Raw genomic sequence first — 17,343 nt, forward strand, 5'->3', positions numbered from 1 at the left:
TGAAATACTTTCTCTTTCATTTGTGTGTGTGTGTGTGTGTGTGGGGGGGGGGGGGGGAAGTTGCACAGTCCTGAAGCAATTAAGTTTTAATATGGCTGAACATGGAAACGTGATTGCAGTCATATACTCTGCGTTAGTTTATTATTTAATCGTCAGTACTTCCATTTAGTTCATCCTCATGTAATAAACACAATCATAATGAATTACAGTTAAACGGAGCATTTAAAAACAGAACAACAAATACTAAAGATCATGTTAAAGTAAATCAGTGACGCAGTGCTGAGAGGATTCAGTGACATCACTTTGGGTTGAAGCAACTGGATAAAATGCATCATTTAGACAAACATTTATATTCAACGTTCTGGTTGAACTATAAGAAAAAGTGCCAGTCTGTGGGATGAAGTCAAAGGTAATACTGTATGTTGTGTCTCAATGTCTGGAGAGTTTAACCCAGACCACAGTGATGCCTGGGCTTCATCTTCTTGGAAGCAAAGAAGATGAAATGACATTTATAATAAAATGTATTTCTTTCAAGATTATTTTATTATTTATTGTATTTTTCCATTGTGCTTTAAAAAAATAAATGCATTTATAGGACAAAACAAAAGAATTAAGTTCAGTGGCCCGTGATCTGTATTTTAAAAAAAAATCAAGTTCAAAAAGCTCTAAATATAGATTTAATTTGTTAGGACTCTCGTCAATTAAATAAATAAAAAAAAAATCACTGTTTTGTATTTTGAGTTTTTGTTGCTTTGGGGTCCATTTCACCCAGAAACAGGATAATTTCATTTGAAACTTAAAATCTCAAACTTATGAGAACAAATAGAAAAAGCAACTGAAGAAATGGAAAGGCTTTCAGTTCTATAATTAGTTTAATATTTGTACAAAATATAACAACAATATATCAGGACAGAGGCCAAATGTTTTTCTAAAACACTCCCTTCAAGAAATCATCAAAACATGGCTCCTTATTAGCCTTATTTTAGCTTAATTTCACTGAGAAGTTGCTCCTATAATGAGGTCAGTAGTTCCACCAGGTGTGTGATAATTGCTGGTGGCTAGTTTGAAGGAGCTGGTTGGGGGAGTCAAGGGGAAGGTTGCTCTGTGAGGCGGAAGCTCGGTTTGGAAACGGCAGCTCTTAGGAGGAGCTGCACCTCGAAGACAGAGCTAGGACCAACCAGGCGTTTTGTACAGCTGAATGGTTGCCATGGAGATTAAGGGATTTCTCAAAAATCTATGACAAAAATGAAATGGCATCTAAAATGAAATAACTTACTAAGTAAGTTTTGGAATAGGGAATAACATTATTACATGATGCAAAGCTTAAAAAAGTACTTTTTAAAAAATAAAACTAGCCCTTTATTAAGCTTAATATAGTTACTTGGATAAACTTAGTTTGATTACTTGTAACAATTTATTTTGAAAACCTTTTTGCTTTTTGTTATGACTTTAAACCAGAGTTTCTCAAACTTTTTCAGGCTCAGGACCACTTACCCCATTTATACACCACCAGTGGACCATATATACAACCTGAAATGAAAATATTTCTCTCTTGAATCATTGTTTTTGTTCCTCCTAATGTGAAGGGTGGTGCTGTTTCGTAAATGTGACTGATCACAATAAAGCCATGAACAAGTCGACTCAGGGTGTTTTCAGTTATTTCCAGATTCTGAATGTATGGATTTTAAGCTTCCGAATAATAGAAAATACATGGAAATCAAAAAAGTTCTTTATTGCAAGTGTTGTGTGCATTTATAATAACTTAGGGGTATTAATAATTTAGAATGTGAGTTACTTTGGCAAAACAAACATTTTCTTTCAGACAGTATATAGTCCAACATAATTTTATTTTAGGTGTCAAGATGCAGTTAGTCAGCATGGGGCGCAGCGCTGCTCACCGCCTCATCACAGTCATATCGCATTCAGCATGGCTGCAGATCTGGGTGCATGTTGCATGCTATGGGTCTTAATAATGTTAAAAAAAAAACAAAAGTTCTGCAACTCACCCTGAGAAACTTTCTACCAGTATCTTCAGGTTTTCTTTCCCGGTCTTAAGTTATTTATCTGTTGTTGTTTTGTTTTGTTTTTGTTGTGCAAACTGTGGCTTTGCACTTTGAATTCATGTCACAGCAAATAAATTGTTTCCATCCAGTACCTCAGTACTAGCACTAGGAGGCGCACACGGACCACCAGCAGTCCAGGGACCGCAGTTTGAGAAAAACTGCTTTAAACTAAGCTTATTACAGTGTTTTTTTCAACTGCTTGTCTACCTACAGAACCCCAAGATACTTAAATCCCTTTGTTTGAGGCAGAGACTGATTCCCAACCCACAACTGACTCTCATCCCATCCAACATTCACCAACTTAACTGCTCCAGTGCATGCTGCATTCTGAGTCACTGAACAGTAAAACAATAAAAACCCATGCTAACATTCAGGGGAAAAAAAGAAAAATCTGACATGTGGATAATTGATTGAGGATTGATGGAATTCAACAAAATATTTTAAATGAATAAAGGGACTTACACAGATAAAGCAAACAGAAGCAGTAATTTATAGGTGGACACAACTGAAACAATACAAGCTGTAGTAAAGTCTGTTGTTGTGATGAGAGATTCTAAGTTTGACAGTTTCATCAAACATTTATGTAAAGTAACAATAAAATATGTTTGTTGAAGAGTCCAAAAAGCAGCACTGACTTTACAGGATGTGAACAATCGCAATGTATCTCATGTCGCAGCGGTTTCAGCCACAGACAAAATCGGCATCTCATGTTCTGAGATGCAGCACAGCTCAGTTCCTGTTTCCTTAGAAGTTCAGCGTTTGTGTGGTTTTGAGTACAGATGATAAAAAACACAATAAATGGTCTTTTGCTAAGTTTATAAAAAATTGTGTTAACACAGCATGTCTGACATGGACACATTCAGTAAAAAGACAAGAATTTTATTTGTCTTTTAACGATTAACAATAATTGATATAATCATTTTTCATCGTTATCTTCTTTGTGCCTATTGACTTCCTGAACTAGGCAGAAGTGATGCAGAGGCAGAATAAACTTTCCAATTTAGCGGAAGAGAACATCATAACACGATGGCGTTCTCATCTCTCTGCCTCATTCTCTGTAAGTTGCATCACTTTACTATTTATTACAACATTTAGCCTCCAACTTTCTGTCAGCATTGCTTAACATGTTCAGGTGTTTCCTTTATAGAATAATCAGGTTTGTAACTGTGTTGATTTAAATATACACTTAGCAATCTCAGAACCCAAGTTATATCGATACAAGCCATTTGAACTGTTTTGCATTGACTAATGTATATATTATTTTACTTTTTGTCAACTTTCTTTTGTTTGAGGATTTGGCATGATGTAGGAGCTATTGTTTCATGAATAAAATACATTTCATTTATACAAAATGAAAAAAAACAAAAAGACAACTGCACGTTTATCTGCAAACGGTTCCATTCCCCTGAGTTGTGGGTAAGTTATTTAGTTCAGAGATGCACCACTAGATTTAGGACAAACTGGTTATGAACCAAAGCCAGAAACGAGGTCAACAGAGCTGACCCTCTGCTGACTTAGAGGATCAGCTCTGTTGCAACATTTAATGCAAAGTTGCATTAAAAGTGTCGTTATTTACAGACTAAAGCAACGTTGACACTTTGAATCAACTTTTAATGCAATTTTTAATGCAACTTTGCTTTAAAAGTGTTATTATATACAGAATATTGCAAAGTTGACTCTTAATGCACTTTTAATGCATTTAATGACTGTTAATGACCAAAAACATAAACATTCATAAAGACTCTTTCATGTTCATAACAGGCGTTATTTCATATTTAAGACAACATATCATGTCAGTCTTATGCACACCTCTTCAAATAAAGTGTCACCAAAATAACATTTATTGCAACTTTGGTTGTTGACACTTGAGTTTGCAGTAATTAAAAGTAAACTCATAGTTTATTAAACTTCCACCTGTAAAGATGGAAACAAAACAGGCAGATAATGTATTTATACAAGTTTAAAAAAAGTTTTCGTTTCCAGTTTTGTGTGATTATTTTTTCACTGGTCATGTTTTTGGCAGCCATTTTAGTTTTAGTCTGATTTGTGGGTGGTTGTGGTGAGGATGAACACGGAGACCCAGGTTGTGATGAAGATGATGAATTTAATGAAGATGCTCAAAAACAGTCCAGATCAGGCAGCACGGCAGAAAGATTAGCACACAGCTAAATACCAGTAGCAACTGAAAAACTGAAGACTGAAAACGAGAGCTAGACCAACACAGGACTTAACAGTTCGACTGTGAAGCTTACCAACAAGGTGGGCATGATAATTAGTCTAATGAGCTCAATTAAGTTTGAGGAAAGTGATTTCCTCTAAAATGATTCTTACTGTATTTCAATGAATGAGGTCACATGTAATGCTAAAGACTTTCTCAGGATATGCCTGAGATGCTTGAATGGCCAAAAGATCCAAGGTGACAGAATCTCCCCATTCAGGCCAAACATCAAGGGAAATCTCCCAGTTTATAGGCTGTAACAGTTGCTGCTTGAATTTCTTCACTTCCTGCATGACACAGAGCTTTGGGAGGCCAGACCAGGATGTGTTTGCTAGACAGGAATGTGAGTCTTGGCCACTTTTTCTTTCTTGAAATTATTCTTCCTCCTGCTCTGGTTTCTCATCTACCTGAACAACTGGAGGCACCAAAGGAGCAAAGCAATCTGCTCTTCCCAGAAGTGACTCAGTTTGTTCGTCACCATTTTTAAGGATTTTTTCAGGTGACACAGCAAACAAACAGCAGCAATGAGGGGTGAAAGTTCAATAAGTGTGATCAGGAAAGCAGCTGAACCACTTGTCCATGTTTGCCTTCATCTTCTTTGCTGGGTCCTTGAAGTTTGACCCCTGGTTATTGGATAACTCTGATAAGTGGCCCTGTTGGAGGGCAACACCAGTGATAAAGACTAGTCTGGAGCATTAGGGTGTGCTCATTGAAGAAATAAAGAAAGTAGCTCAGTCAACTTCTGCCACTCACTAGACTCTAGACCAGGGGTCCCCAAAGTGGGTCCTGGAGGCTCGGCATCCTGCTTGTTTTATTCTCTCCCTGATTTAACGCACCTGGATCCAATGATGGCTCATTAGAGGCCTGACAGGAACACTGACCTGGTGAACAGCTTGTTACTACCACCAGGGAGAGAACTAAAACATGCAGGCTACCGGCCCTTGAGGACCGACTTTGGGGACCCACAGTCCCAGCTCATCCCATCCGGGACCTGAACTACTGAGTCTTCCGAAGTCTCTCTCAGTCGAGGTTGTTAGGCCATGTTTTATCACAGTTAATGGACACAGCTGCAGCAAATGCTGAGTTTCAACCAGTGACTTGTGGATAAACATGACAAGTAGTAGAACGTTGCCCAGCAGTGAGATGATACTGGAATCTTTCTGGATCATATTCACCACAACTTGTAGCACATGGGGTCGTATCCATGGCTACGAACCCATATAGAGAGAACAAAAACACAGAAGAAGACTTTATTAATCTTACAATTGCTAAAAGTGACTTTAACCTAACATAAATCAATTTTACTGACACACTGAAAGTGTTTATTTAAAGCAAACTGAAATAATTTACCTTTGGTCTCGTCAACTTTGGTTTCATTCATCTCACTTTGTCAATCTGTCTTCAGAACTACTGAATTCATTCAGTCCATTAGTTTTCAACGCTGCAATCATGAGGAATCCATTATTAGCTGTGACTGTGTTAAGAAAATAAATTTAAAATAAGCTAGTTTTAAAACTTAACATGTCTTGATTCAAATTGCCTAATTGTGGTCTTGAAATTAGTAATGTATTCTGACCTATTGACCTTTATGTTACCTGTAGTTACAGCAGATGGTTTGCTAGGATCGTTTGAACTGCCTTTTGTCTGTGGGAAAACAATACAGGAGAAGTTGTAGCTTTTCACACTCATCTGTGAAAGGCCGTAAACACGGCAGGGGTTTAGGCTTCAGATAGAGGGTCAGAGATAGCTCCTGGTTGGAGGAGCAAAGATACGCCTTATTTGAATAAATTAAAGATAAGAATACGCCTTTTACTATAAAACTTTCTACACAGAAGTAACAAATCAGATTTGCTCTTGCAACTCTCCAAAGATATCTTTAGACGTCTTTGCTTTTCTTTCTTTTCTTCTTTTCCAAGTCTGTCAGGTAAATGAATGTATATCTCTGTTGTTCTGCAGTTTCTGGTGTAAGTTTATGCATTGTCTTATATTGGATTAAACTCTGCAATTCTGTGACGTCAACATGCATTGTTGTTTTCCTTGTGGCTACACGTGGCTCGCTGAGAGGACCTGGGATCCAGAGGAAGAGAGAGCCAGACTTTTTCCAAAGTTAACCAATTTAGAATTTTCTTCCTTAACAACTGTCAGTAGTTGAGTTGTGGTTTGTGGCGTTTGTTAAGTAATGTTATCATTCTTAACAAAAACAACATTCTTTCATTATAAAGCCACATAAATCCAAACTCTTCTCTCTCTACATGCCCTCTCCAGCCACACTGACTGTCACTCCTGACCGATCCCAGTTCTTCCAGTACGACCGCATCACTCTTACTTGTGTGACAAACTCTAGTAACTGGAAAGTGATGAGGATGATAAAGAACAACCCTCCTCAGGAATGTCAGTTTGGTTGGGCACTTCCTGGAGATTCCTCCTGCATCATTGAGGATGCTTACCCAACTGACACCGGCGAATACTGGTGTGAATCTGAGCGAGGAGAATGCAGCAACAAAGTCAATCTCACTGTTACTGGTAATGGACATGCATCTCGTTTGAGTTTACTCTAAACATGGACTTTTCTACCTTTTTAGAAAATATAATTCTTATAAAATGGTTTTCATTTCAGATAAAACTGTGATCCTTGAGAGTCCTTCATATCCTGTCTTTGAGGGACAAAATGTGACACTTGGTTGTTCCTACAAAGAAGAAGATGATGACAAATCCACGTCAGACTTTGATGCTGAGTTTTACAGAGATGATGTCTTCATTGGGAGAGAGAAACCAGGGAAAATGATCATAGAAGCAAAGGACAGTTTCTACAAGTGTCGCCATCCTTTTAAAGGAGAGTCACTGAAGAGCCGGCTGGCAGTGAGAGGTGAAGATCGACTGCTTTGTTTCATTCAGGCTGTCAGAACTGAGTTACCTTTAAGAAAAGGTGGATTTTGGTTAAAACTTTTAAACAAAATGGCCCCTGCCTCTCTCCTATGGTTCATCTCAATCTCCAAAGTGTTGCCTCCAATGCACACGCTAAAGCAGTGGCTTCCATTTTCTGGGTCCCCCCTATGGATTACAAATGACTGTCTGGTTGAACGACGTTTGGGAGGGGGGAGAGAGGATTCTTAGAGACTCCCTGCCCTTGGGGGTAAGGGGGTCGACTTTTTTGGGAGCAAAATGAATGTACGTAGATTACCATAGACAACAACATCAGTAGCCTACAGGCTACTTGTTAAGCTTAAGGTTCTGTATTGATATTAGCTAGTCATCTTTTAGCTAACATTACCTTCACCCAGCAGCTTTACTCAACTCAGTCGGTTAGTTTGGAGGGAAAAACTGTGAAAAGTTCTTTGCGTTTTGCTGGTTTGCTGCCGTGATTCTAACACAAACCTACGTAGCTCCGCCCAGCAGCAGCAGGTCTCCTTCACAGGTGGAAACCCAGCGCCAGCGTTGTAGCGCTCATGTTGCGTTTAAAGGCGGCTCGGAAAAACAGGTTACAACATGTTAACAACGGATTGAACAGTTTTAACTGCTGATAAAAGTGACAGAGGACACAAATATGGGAAGTGTGGAAGCCTCTACTGTATCAAATTGACATAGGAATAACAGAGAGTTGGCCTTTCTAAGGTAAAAACCCAGCGCATACAGTGTTCATGTTTTGTTTTGTTTTTTTTATCCAGACGGCTTCCAGCGGCCCCCCCCCCCCCTTCTCCCCCCTAAGGGGCGCCCCACAGTTTGGGAACTTCTGCGCTAAAGAAACCTGTTTTTCTTTGCTATATTATTTTAATTAAGTAGATATTTGCTGAAATTTACAGTTTCATTTGTTCAAATTACACAAATGTTCTGAGAAGAGTAAAGACATGTTAATTATCCTGTAATAATTTTCACAACATTTTGGGAAAAATGCACATTTCTTTTCAGTGTCAAAAAGACACTCCAACAAAGTCCTTTGGTAAAACTGTAATTTACAAATAAATGATTATTGGCACTGATATTTTATGCCCTAATTCTACAAATACATTAACAGATAAAAATATCAAACTTATCAGTTCAGTTCAGTTTATTTATATTCATCTAAATGTCGTTTCAAGGAACTTTATAAAACATAATTTCAGTTCAATCATGCAGACATACCTATTGATCCTAGCTGTCAAACTGTATGGTTTGCTCAATTAATTATTCAAAACTGTTGAAAAAGTTTCTACCTAAGGAAGTCCAGCAGGTTTCCTTAGACGTTTACAGGCCAGTGAAGGTTAAAACCTCTGCAGACCCCAACAACCTTCAAGTTGCCTTGTTGCTCCAGCCTGAATCAGAGACTGATTCATTACAGACTGACTGCATTCAGGTCTGTTGGAGTAAAGATGCATCTAAAGGCTGCAGAGCTGCAGCTCCTGAGGTCTGGACTTCAGCACCTCTGGTGGACAATAACTGGATGAACCTGATTCTGGTTCTTCCTTTTTGTATTGTGACTGAAAGTTTTATAGCTATCGATTTCCATAAATTAAATTAAATATTTTATTTTAATTCTTTTGTTATTTACAGCTAGAGTTCCCCAAGCAGAAGTTTCTCCTCCTCCTCCTTCTCCTCCTTCTCCTCCTCCTCCTCCTGGTCCCGATGTTCCTTGGATCAGAGTGATTATTTTCATTCTGCTCTTCATCCTCTACACCATCATACTAATCTTGTGTGTTTACACATACCGTAAATGGGCTCGAGGTGAGTTTTACCATCCTATCCAATGGAAAATTATTGTGAAAATGTTTTCTGTCTGAATTTAACAAAGGCTGTTATTTCTGTTCCGTTTATCCTGGGATATCCCTGTTTTACTGAAGCTACACTAAAATAAAAGTATTTTGTGGAAATTGCATCTTTTTTAATGAAAACAAATGGATTCTTAAACATCAACCTCTCTCAATGGGATGTAAATATTGGCTTGTACTCTTTTGACCACTGGTCAGTAAGTCTTTAGTTTCTGCTCCTCTAAGTGAATCTGATAAATTTAGAGCAGCTGGAGGATTTGGCAATGTGGACACAGAGATGAGTCAGAGGAAGAACAAGGTTTTTCAAAATAAAATGAGATGGATTCTGGTCAAAGTAACATTCATTTAATCAGAGCAATACATAATTTCAAGGACTTATATACCATGTTATATATATGTATATATTATTACAGCTGTGAATATTTGCTGTTACCTTACCAACTGCTTAACATCCAATTACTTTTCAGTTCAATTCAGTTTATTTTCTACAGCACCAACTCACAACTAATGTCATCCTGACACATTTTACTAAAAATATTTTTAATTCAGTCACAATCATTACAATTGATCCCAGTTACCAAACATGATGGGAAGCTCAGTTTGTTGTTGAAATAGTTTTCTATCTCTCTCACACATTCCTACAAACACCCTGTGACCCACCACACCCTCTGCTCCAGACTGAGCTGCACTGAATGAAATTCATTGTTTACACAACGATGATAAAGACATTCTGATTCAGATCATTATGATCTTCTCTGAAAAGTCAAAAGTTTGAAGATCTTGACACTGTAATTATTTTGGCTGTGTGTTTTTTCTCCTGTGAGTTGAAGTCAAAGAAAACAATCAATGTGGTAAAAATGTTAAATCTGGTTCTAATCTGGTGACTTTAGTGGTAAAGGAGGTTTTAAAGAAGGCAAAAGACAAAATAAATGTAAATGTTAGTCAACTCTACCGCCCCCTGGTGGAGTTAATGGAAGTAATGGGTAGTAATCATTTAACATGCTCCTCTCTTAATTATTGTTAAATTTCAAAATGTCTATCATGTTAGTAATTGCTGTCCTTTTTCTTGCAGCCAAGACTGATATGAAAAGGAGAATTGATGATCATGTTTTGGTGAACTGAAGACAAAGAAGACAAAAATATTGATCATCTGTTTATTGAAGCAAAATGAAAAATAAGACGAACAATATTAAAAATACAGAGAAATGTGATTTATTCTCCCAGTCAAAACAGAGTATTAAAGTATTTTCATCTGATTTAAGACTGAGACTTTAGATAATGGGAGTCTTTAAACATCTTGTTAGTTAAAAAATAAGAACTTTGGGACATTTAACCTCTTCAATAAACTTGACAATGAGCTCCAATATAAGCAACTAAACAGTTTACCTTCAGATGTGAATTTAACAGTTATTCATGTCATTCTGAAATGTAAATGCAAATATTTTAAGTTCTACAACCATATATGTGGAAATATTACAGAAGAATATTCCAGCTATACTTTACAGATATAGAATGTTTTGGTTTGTCTTTATGTTATTTGCAGATGTTCATGTTGCAGCTTAATGTAGCTTCCAGATTAGCTACACAAATATTTCAAACAAACATGTTCAAACTGATTTGATTAAGAACAAAATATCTATAATCATTATTATTACATCTGTTAAAATCATGTGTGTAGCAATCAGTTATTTTTCTTTTGATACTTATAGTACATGCACAACTGTAGAATAAGCTTTTGGTTGATTTTGTATTTTTAAGAGCAGTACTCTTCACTCCTTATAGTCTCCTTATGAAGTAACTGATGTAACAAACTGAGCTGTTAACTGACTAGTAAATGTAGCCTCTCCCCTTGTCACCTTCTTCACTGACACTTTTCTCTTTGCTACTGGCTTTGCTGGAGTCTGCAGTCAGTTAACAGATGAGCTGCTTATAATTCGTTAAATGCTTTTAGAAAACAGTGTTAGCTGAGTTTGGGCTGAAGCCTCAAGCAGCTACTTAATCTGCTTATGCCTTGGGCCGGCTCAGCATCCTTTTGCACTTATATTTTTACAGTATTAAGAGATTATTGTGTTATTTGTTTTAGAATTTAATAATTTTTGGCTCAACTAAAATGTAAAAAAAATAAATATAAAATGATGGTATTGAGATCTCGGGTTGTTTGTGTTTTTGTTTTGTTTCTGTGTTGATTAGTTTCTATACTTTGACTAGACCACCTTTGTTTCTGTTCTTTGCTTCAGTCTTAGTTTAATTCTCCAGTTATCCAGTAATTCTTTAGTGTTTGATACATTTGTGCCATTTTTTTCTTTTCTCTCTCCTCAGCATATGAACTAAATAATTTGTTGGTTTGTATAATATTTACTCTAACTGAATATTAACTAGCATGTGGAAATCAGCATAAGTGCAAACTTAGTTTGTTTTATTACATAATACTTTATGTGCACAATGTTATCTACAAAGTTCACATTTACTTTTCATCTAATATTAAATAAATGATAAATTATTACTACTTACATACATTTACACTTGTAGGAACAGTCAGTGCAATTTCACTGAACACATAAAAACAAATTAAACCTAATCCAAAGCAGACATGGTGACAGATCTAATCTCTAAACTTTACCAGAGACTTTCTGGTTGAATGGATATGATGATGCATAACATGTTGACAAAATGCCAGCAGGCGTGAAAGCTTTTCTTCAAATTGTTTAGGTAGAGCTTAACTTATCTATAGTAATCTCAAAGTATTTAACAGTGTTTTGATTTGACTAAGTGGATAATAGTGAGTTTAAAAAGCAGCAACATAGATTAAAGAGAACTAATATTAAATAAACTTTAACAAACAAAGCATAAAATGTAACACTTCTTAAACACTAAAGCCCTTAAGTACCTGGGATATAAGTCCTGGAAGAAGGCAGGACTGTTCATGTACGACTCAGGAACTTCTTACTTTTATTCACATGCCTGTGTCTCGTGCCCTGTGGCCCAGGCAAATGTCTAACGTCTGTCTGTGGGCATGTAAATAAATACAGGTTACATTTTAATCAAATTGAAAAATGGCTCTATTTTCAGTCGTGTTGCTGTTTCAAGCATTACTACAGTGGGTGAGGTTTACTCACAAACATTATGATTAAACTCAGAAATTGTAAGATACATAAAGAAAACCAAATGTATTTTCATAATCGAGTACTTCCTGAAACATTAGTAGGCCATTGTAAATGTATCAATGAGGAGTTTCTTCTGCTTAAAGTGAAAGTATTTGTAACAGGAGCCTTTGTTTTACTTGTCAAAGCGCCACAGGGTGCGCCGCAGGTTTGAGATCCTGTTTCAGCCTGCAGTGTGCAGAGATTCAACGTTGATACAACCAGTAAAACTGAAAGGGCAGCTTGTTTTTCCATCAGCTGCATAAGTTCCTGTTGAAACACGACCCAGAAACAACTTTAAACTCAACCACATTCCAGCTAAATATGTAAAACAGGTCAAATGTGTTTTCTGTTTGTGTGCTCAGTGGTAGGGCTCATTAAACCTTTATGACCTTTGACCCCATGTAATCTTTGCATCAACACCAGATCAGTCCTTCACTTTTTGAAGCGCTAACCTGATAGGACACTTACCAACCGAAGTGAAACTGCAGAAATCTCTGGTTACAGAAAGATCCCAGATCACAACATGAGGCTGGAAACATGAACAGAGATTTTACTGCCAAACAAGAAACTCCAGCAGAAACATGAAGAAACTCCAGTTTTTAATTTCAATACATTTATTCAGCACCGCACCATTTCTCAAAATTCATTCAGCATTAAATATTTTATGTTCTTTTTATTTTTAATAAAGTAAATACAAATATAAAGTAAATACAAATATTTAATATCAAATAAGAAAAAAATAATAATTGTTGCACTTAAATTGCTGTAATTTATTTTTCCTGTTGATGGAAACGGTTCCTTCACAACATGAGTCAAAGGTCAAATATCCAACAGCTCTTGTCATAATTCTCAGCACAAATGTCTCTTTTTTACAATCTGATCAATTCAGTTCAGTTGTAATTAATTGATCATCTCAGGTTACTTTTGATAAAAGCAGTTCATGCTCTGCATTATGTTAATTTTACTAATATTCATTCGATCAGTAATCCTACTAAATCCTTGTGGCTGATGTTCTGCTGCTTGGTGCTGCATTTGTCTTTTGACTAATAGTTATGGAGCATCACATGATAAGATGTGACTTATATATAGAATAATTACTGACTGGTTTACATCATTAAACACATCATTAAATTCCTACATGAATTAGGTGATAAATTGTTGATATTTAATTGGTGGATCTGGACCCCAGCGCTCCCTGTGACCCGGTGTTAAAGTCTTCACTTTTCTCTGAGGAGAGTCAGAGCCTCATCCAGCTGCAGCCTACAGAACAGCTCACTCAGAGCATCTCAGGTGAATCACTCAGAGGAGATGTGCCTGGGTTCATCAACCTTCATCCGGTCGCTCCTCCCCTCTGCCCTCTGTGGGTTAGCCGACTAGCTGCCTGAGCTAAGCTAAATCCCTCACATCACACCCCTTAACGGTGTGATGTGAGGGATCTCCTCTCGTTCAAACTTGTTTCCTAAGTTTGCCCAGGTTAGGTTTTTGTGTCTTGAGTTTCAAGTCACAGGAAAGGTATTTATATACTCTATTGTTTTGCTAAGCTATCGGTAAGTACGCCTTGTATGGGTTAAGTCATATTAACACCATGAGTAATTACACCTATTGGAGAACCTTATAGTTGTTAGGTACCAGGCTGGTGGGTCCGCCATTTTCCTTTACAGATCATCCACCAGAGGGCGCCAGATGACAGCAGGTTCCTGGAGGCATGCCGGCAGGCCCTAATCAGACGCACCTGTAGGGAATTGCCTTCTCCTGGAGGTGTATATAAGCAGCTGGCTGCCAGCACGTCTTCGCCAGAGTGTTTGCCTTGACTGGTACACCGAGCCCTCAGAAGTCACGCTGAGTTTCAATAAGTTGTTCCTTCGAGTATTCTAGCGACCTAACGTATCTCTGTGATCCTTTTTCCAGGACGCCTTCAGAGCTTTCCAGGAGATCTCGAGTTTCCCACCTCCAGGATATCTGTGCTGTCTGGACTTACCTGTTCCGCCCTCCTACACTCTCTGAATACCCATCGCCTGATGCCTGACTATGCCCTCTCCTATCCAAATCTACACCATCTAAAGTAAGATCTCCTGATTCATTTTCCCTGAGCCGTACACCTGTCATCACCCAAGACTCATCATCTCTTTCTCATACAGTGAGCGGTAGCACCCGGATCCCTTTGTCGTGGAGGAGGACCTGACAAATCTGTTTAACTGAGTTTTGTGTTTAATAAACCTTTGGACTTTTCACCAGTCTCTCCGCGGGTGTTTCTGCATGTGGGCAAAGAGTATCAAACCCACCATGACAATAGTGAGACACACAGAATGAATGTCCACCATGTGACTGTCTTTGTGCTCGTTTCATACAGGTGGGAACAGGGGATTATAGCACTTAGCAGAAAATAGATGCAAACATTAAATCAAAGAGACAACTATATAATGAAATCAACCTCAATCCAACATCTCTCACCCTAATCTCTATCACTGCCTGCACTGGGAGAACAATATGTGAGACGGAGAACTGAACCACGAGCTCCAGCTTAGTCTGTTGGTATGGGATTGGTCCTTGTAAAGGGAGGGGGACCCGGTTCCCAGGACGACTGGAGGCCCAGGGCCAACCTTTAGGATGCCAAAGTGAGTCTTAATCCAAAGATGCAGGAATTGGCTCGTGGGTAATTTCCTTATGCGCATACAGGAGCTCTGCTGCAACCCCACAGCTCAGAGGACCCATCTGCGTAGATCCAAAGCATCGATGAACCGTCTCGGTGACAGAGCAATCCAAGATGCTCAAAGGTCACTCTCATGTCCTTTTTCTATTGGCTGTGTGCTTGAATACATGATCTCTGTTCCACATTTGCTTTGGAGACATTATGTCATGTCTTCTTGTCCCAGGGCTGCTCGTGGGTCACACTGCGTCCTTTAGCCTGCAAACTTTCCTTCCCTTCAGCAGTTTCAGCTCCTCTTCTGGGCCGGTCATCCATTCATCTTTCTCCCCGTGTTTCCATTCAGCTCGCTCCAGTCTCACCGCCCTTTTTCCCCAGATGCTTCTCCAGCATCACCTGCCCCTTCTGAACTCTTAATCTTTGCTCTAAGGTCAACTGCTGTTATCAGCACTTCAAGCTCAGGTTACACCCAACAAAGTTACTCATTACAACATTTACCATTCTCGTATGTCAAAGTTTAATCACAATACCCCAACATCCTTACTGATTCCACATCTCAAAGTCATTTGTTTCAGAAGTTACATATATCAAGCACTTCATTAAGATTTAAATCATCAGTGTAATATATTTTTTTTAAGTCAACAACATTAATTTCCCCAGAACTCTGACGGATCTTAGTAGACCTCATGAGAGGAAGGCCGACTCTGACTCCAGGTTTGTAGGATTTCATTGGTTTAGGAGCCAGTCAGGCTCTCATTGAGCTTCACCAGCAGGTTTTAAGAGTTCTTCATGTTTTTACCATCAACCATCACCAAGTTTAAGGTAACCACGTCCCTGATTAACCCAGAGGATCAATGTTCGACCAATAAACCTGCCTGCTTGATGGAATCTTGAAACAAACACAATTTTCTCATAATGAAGGTTTTTCTTCCACTTAGATAATAAAATATTTACAATGTGTCTGATGTCCAACTGAGCAGAATGAAACGATCAAGGGATTAATGGCTAAGATTTCTGATCAATCTAATCTTCAGATGTTCAATATCCTGCTGCCACCTAGTGGTCAAATACTGCAAGTAATCTTTGAAACTACAAAGACTTTCTTTCTTTCCTTCTTTCTTTGTTTCTTTCTTTCTTTGTTTCTTTCTTTCTTTTTTCTTTCTTTCTTTGTTTCTTTCTTTCTTAAACAGGAAAAAGATGTTTAATGTTTCAAGTTTAACATTATAAAATGACATTAAGGTTGTGTTTTACTTAAACATGTACAGTTCATGAATACTTAAACACTGAAATAATTTGCTTGTTTCAGTCAAATTAAAGTGTTTATAGAATCATCTTAAAATATTTGTTTCCAAAAGGTAGTATTACATTTGTATATATCTATCTATTGATATACAATTATATTAGTAAATAGGTATGTTATATGTATTTATAAATATGTAGTTACCCATTTTTAATATGTTGCAGTGATAGGTCACCTTCTGCAACTTCTGCTGACTCATTCATACAATGTGTCATTATGTGGGACAAAATAATGACACTTTGATTACAGGCTTGATTTTAATCCTTGTGGCTGTTAAATAAACCACAAGCATATATAAAAGTAACAGTAAAACCATAAACAATAATAATAATAATAAAATAACTGTCATACTACTCACCACTACTCTCTAGTACTCCACTAAGTGGAAGTACAAAGTGTAGTAAGTTAAACTGGTCCAAGCAGTGAACTCTGAGGTACTCCATGGTTTGTGAGGAAATAATTTACTCAAACTGTAATTTGTCAAATAAAAATATAAACTAAACCTTCCTGGTGTTTGATCCCTACAGCACAAAGCATAAAGAGATTATTGTGATCTACTGGATCAAAACCAGTAAGCCTGTACTGGACAGACACAAAGATCCAACAGAACCAGTACCGTCCATTATCTTGGCTCAGAGTATCATTGCTGTTTTCATGCTCTGAACCAAACAAAAACTCTTACAGTATTGATACAGTATTGATCAATACTGTATCAGTACAGTCAGAATAATCAATACATTTGGCTTTGATGGGTTGGTTCAGTTTGCAACTTCATATTTTTGAAAGCCTGAATAAAAAATTACTGAAATGTGGAATTTATGGTTTTTGAATGTATAAACTAAACATGCATGTTTAGAAACCACATGGTGCAGCTTCTACACCATGTGGTTTCTAAGATCTACACTGTAGATCTTAGTAAGAATGACTCAAGAAAACCCTCAGCAGGTGAAGAAACACCAAACGAACGTCTGAACTCAGTCCGATTTTTATCTCTGTTATTTTAACTTATTTTTTCTCTGCTTATCAAGAAAACATAGCAAACTACTTTTATAGTTTAATTATGTTTTGGTTGTTTCTTATTGGGTTGCAGAGTAGAGTTATCAACAAGAAGGCCGTTCTCCACAGTATTTGTTCTCTATGCTATGGAGAACAAATAATATTTAATATTAATTAAATAAATTAATGTTTATTTACTTCATATTAAATAAATATTATTTCTTTCATATTTTAAAG

At 37.4% G+C, this 17,343-nt stretch overlaps 1 protein-coding gene across 1 annotated transcript; it reads left to right on the top strand.

Moving 5' to 3' along the window:
* Positions 1–3,072: 3,072 nt before the first annotated feature.
* Positions 3,073–11,165, top strand: LOC106908069 (uncharacterized). Its single transcript, XM_088015945.1, has 5 exons — positions 3,073–3,120; positions 6,547–6,804; positions 6,899–7,147; positions 8,809–8,979; positions 10,096–11,165. Exons 1-5 carry the CDS (start codon positions 3,090–3,092, stop codon positions 10,143–10,145), a joined length of 759 nt encoding a protein of 252 aa, XP_087872071.1. The 5' UTR covers positions 3,073–3,089; the 3' UTR covers positions 10,146–11,165.
* The last annotated feature ends 6,178 nt before the right edge of the window (positions 11,166–17,343 follow it).

Source organism: Poecilia mexicana, unplaced genomic scaffold (genome assembly GCF_051168715.1).
Source record: "Poecilia mexicana isolate PSO_F unplaced genomic scaffold, ASM5116871v1 scaffold_18, whole genome shotgun sequence".
NCBI classification, from domain to species: domain Eukaryota; kingdom Metazoa; phylum Chordata; class Actinopteri; order Cyprinodontiformes; family Poeciliidae; genus Poecilia; species Poecilia mexicana.

What these genes read in the sequence shown, in the direction of transcription:
- LOC106908069 (XM_088015945.1), top strand. Translation starts at nt 3,090, where the DNA reads ATGGCGTTCTCATCTCTCTGCCTCATTCTCT. An exon ending in ATCTCTCTGCCTCATTCTCT is followed by an intron (nt 3,121 to 6,546) that starts GTAAGTTGCATC and finishes TGCCCTCTCCAG; the next exon opens with CCACACTGACTGTCACTCCT. An exon ending in AGTCAATCTCACTGTTACTG is followed by an intron (nt 6,805 to 6,898) that starts GTAATGGACATG and finishes TTTTCATTTCAG; the next exon opens with ATAAAACTGTGATCCTTGAG.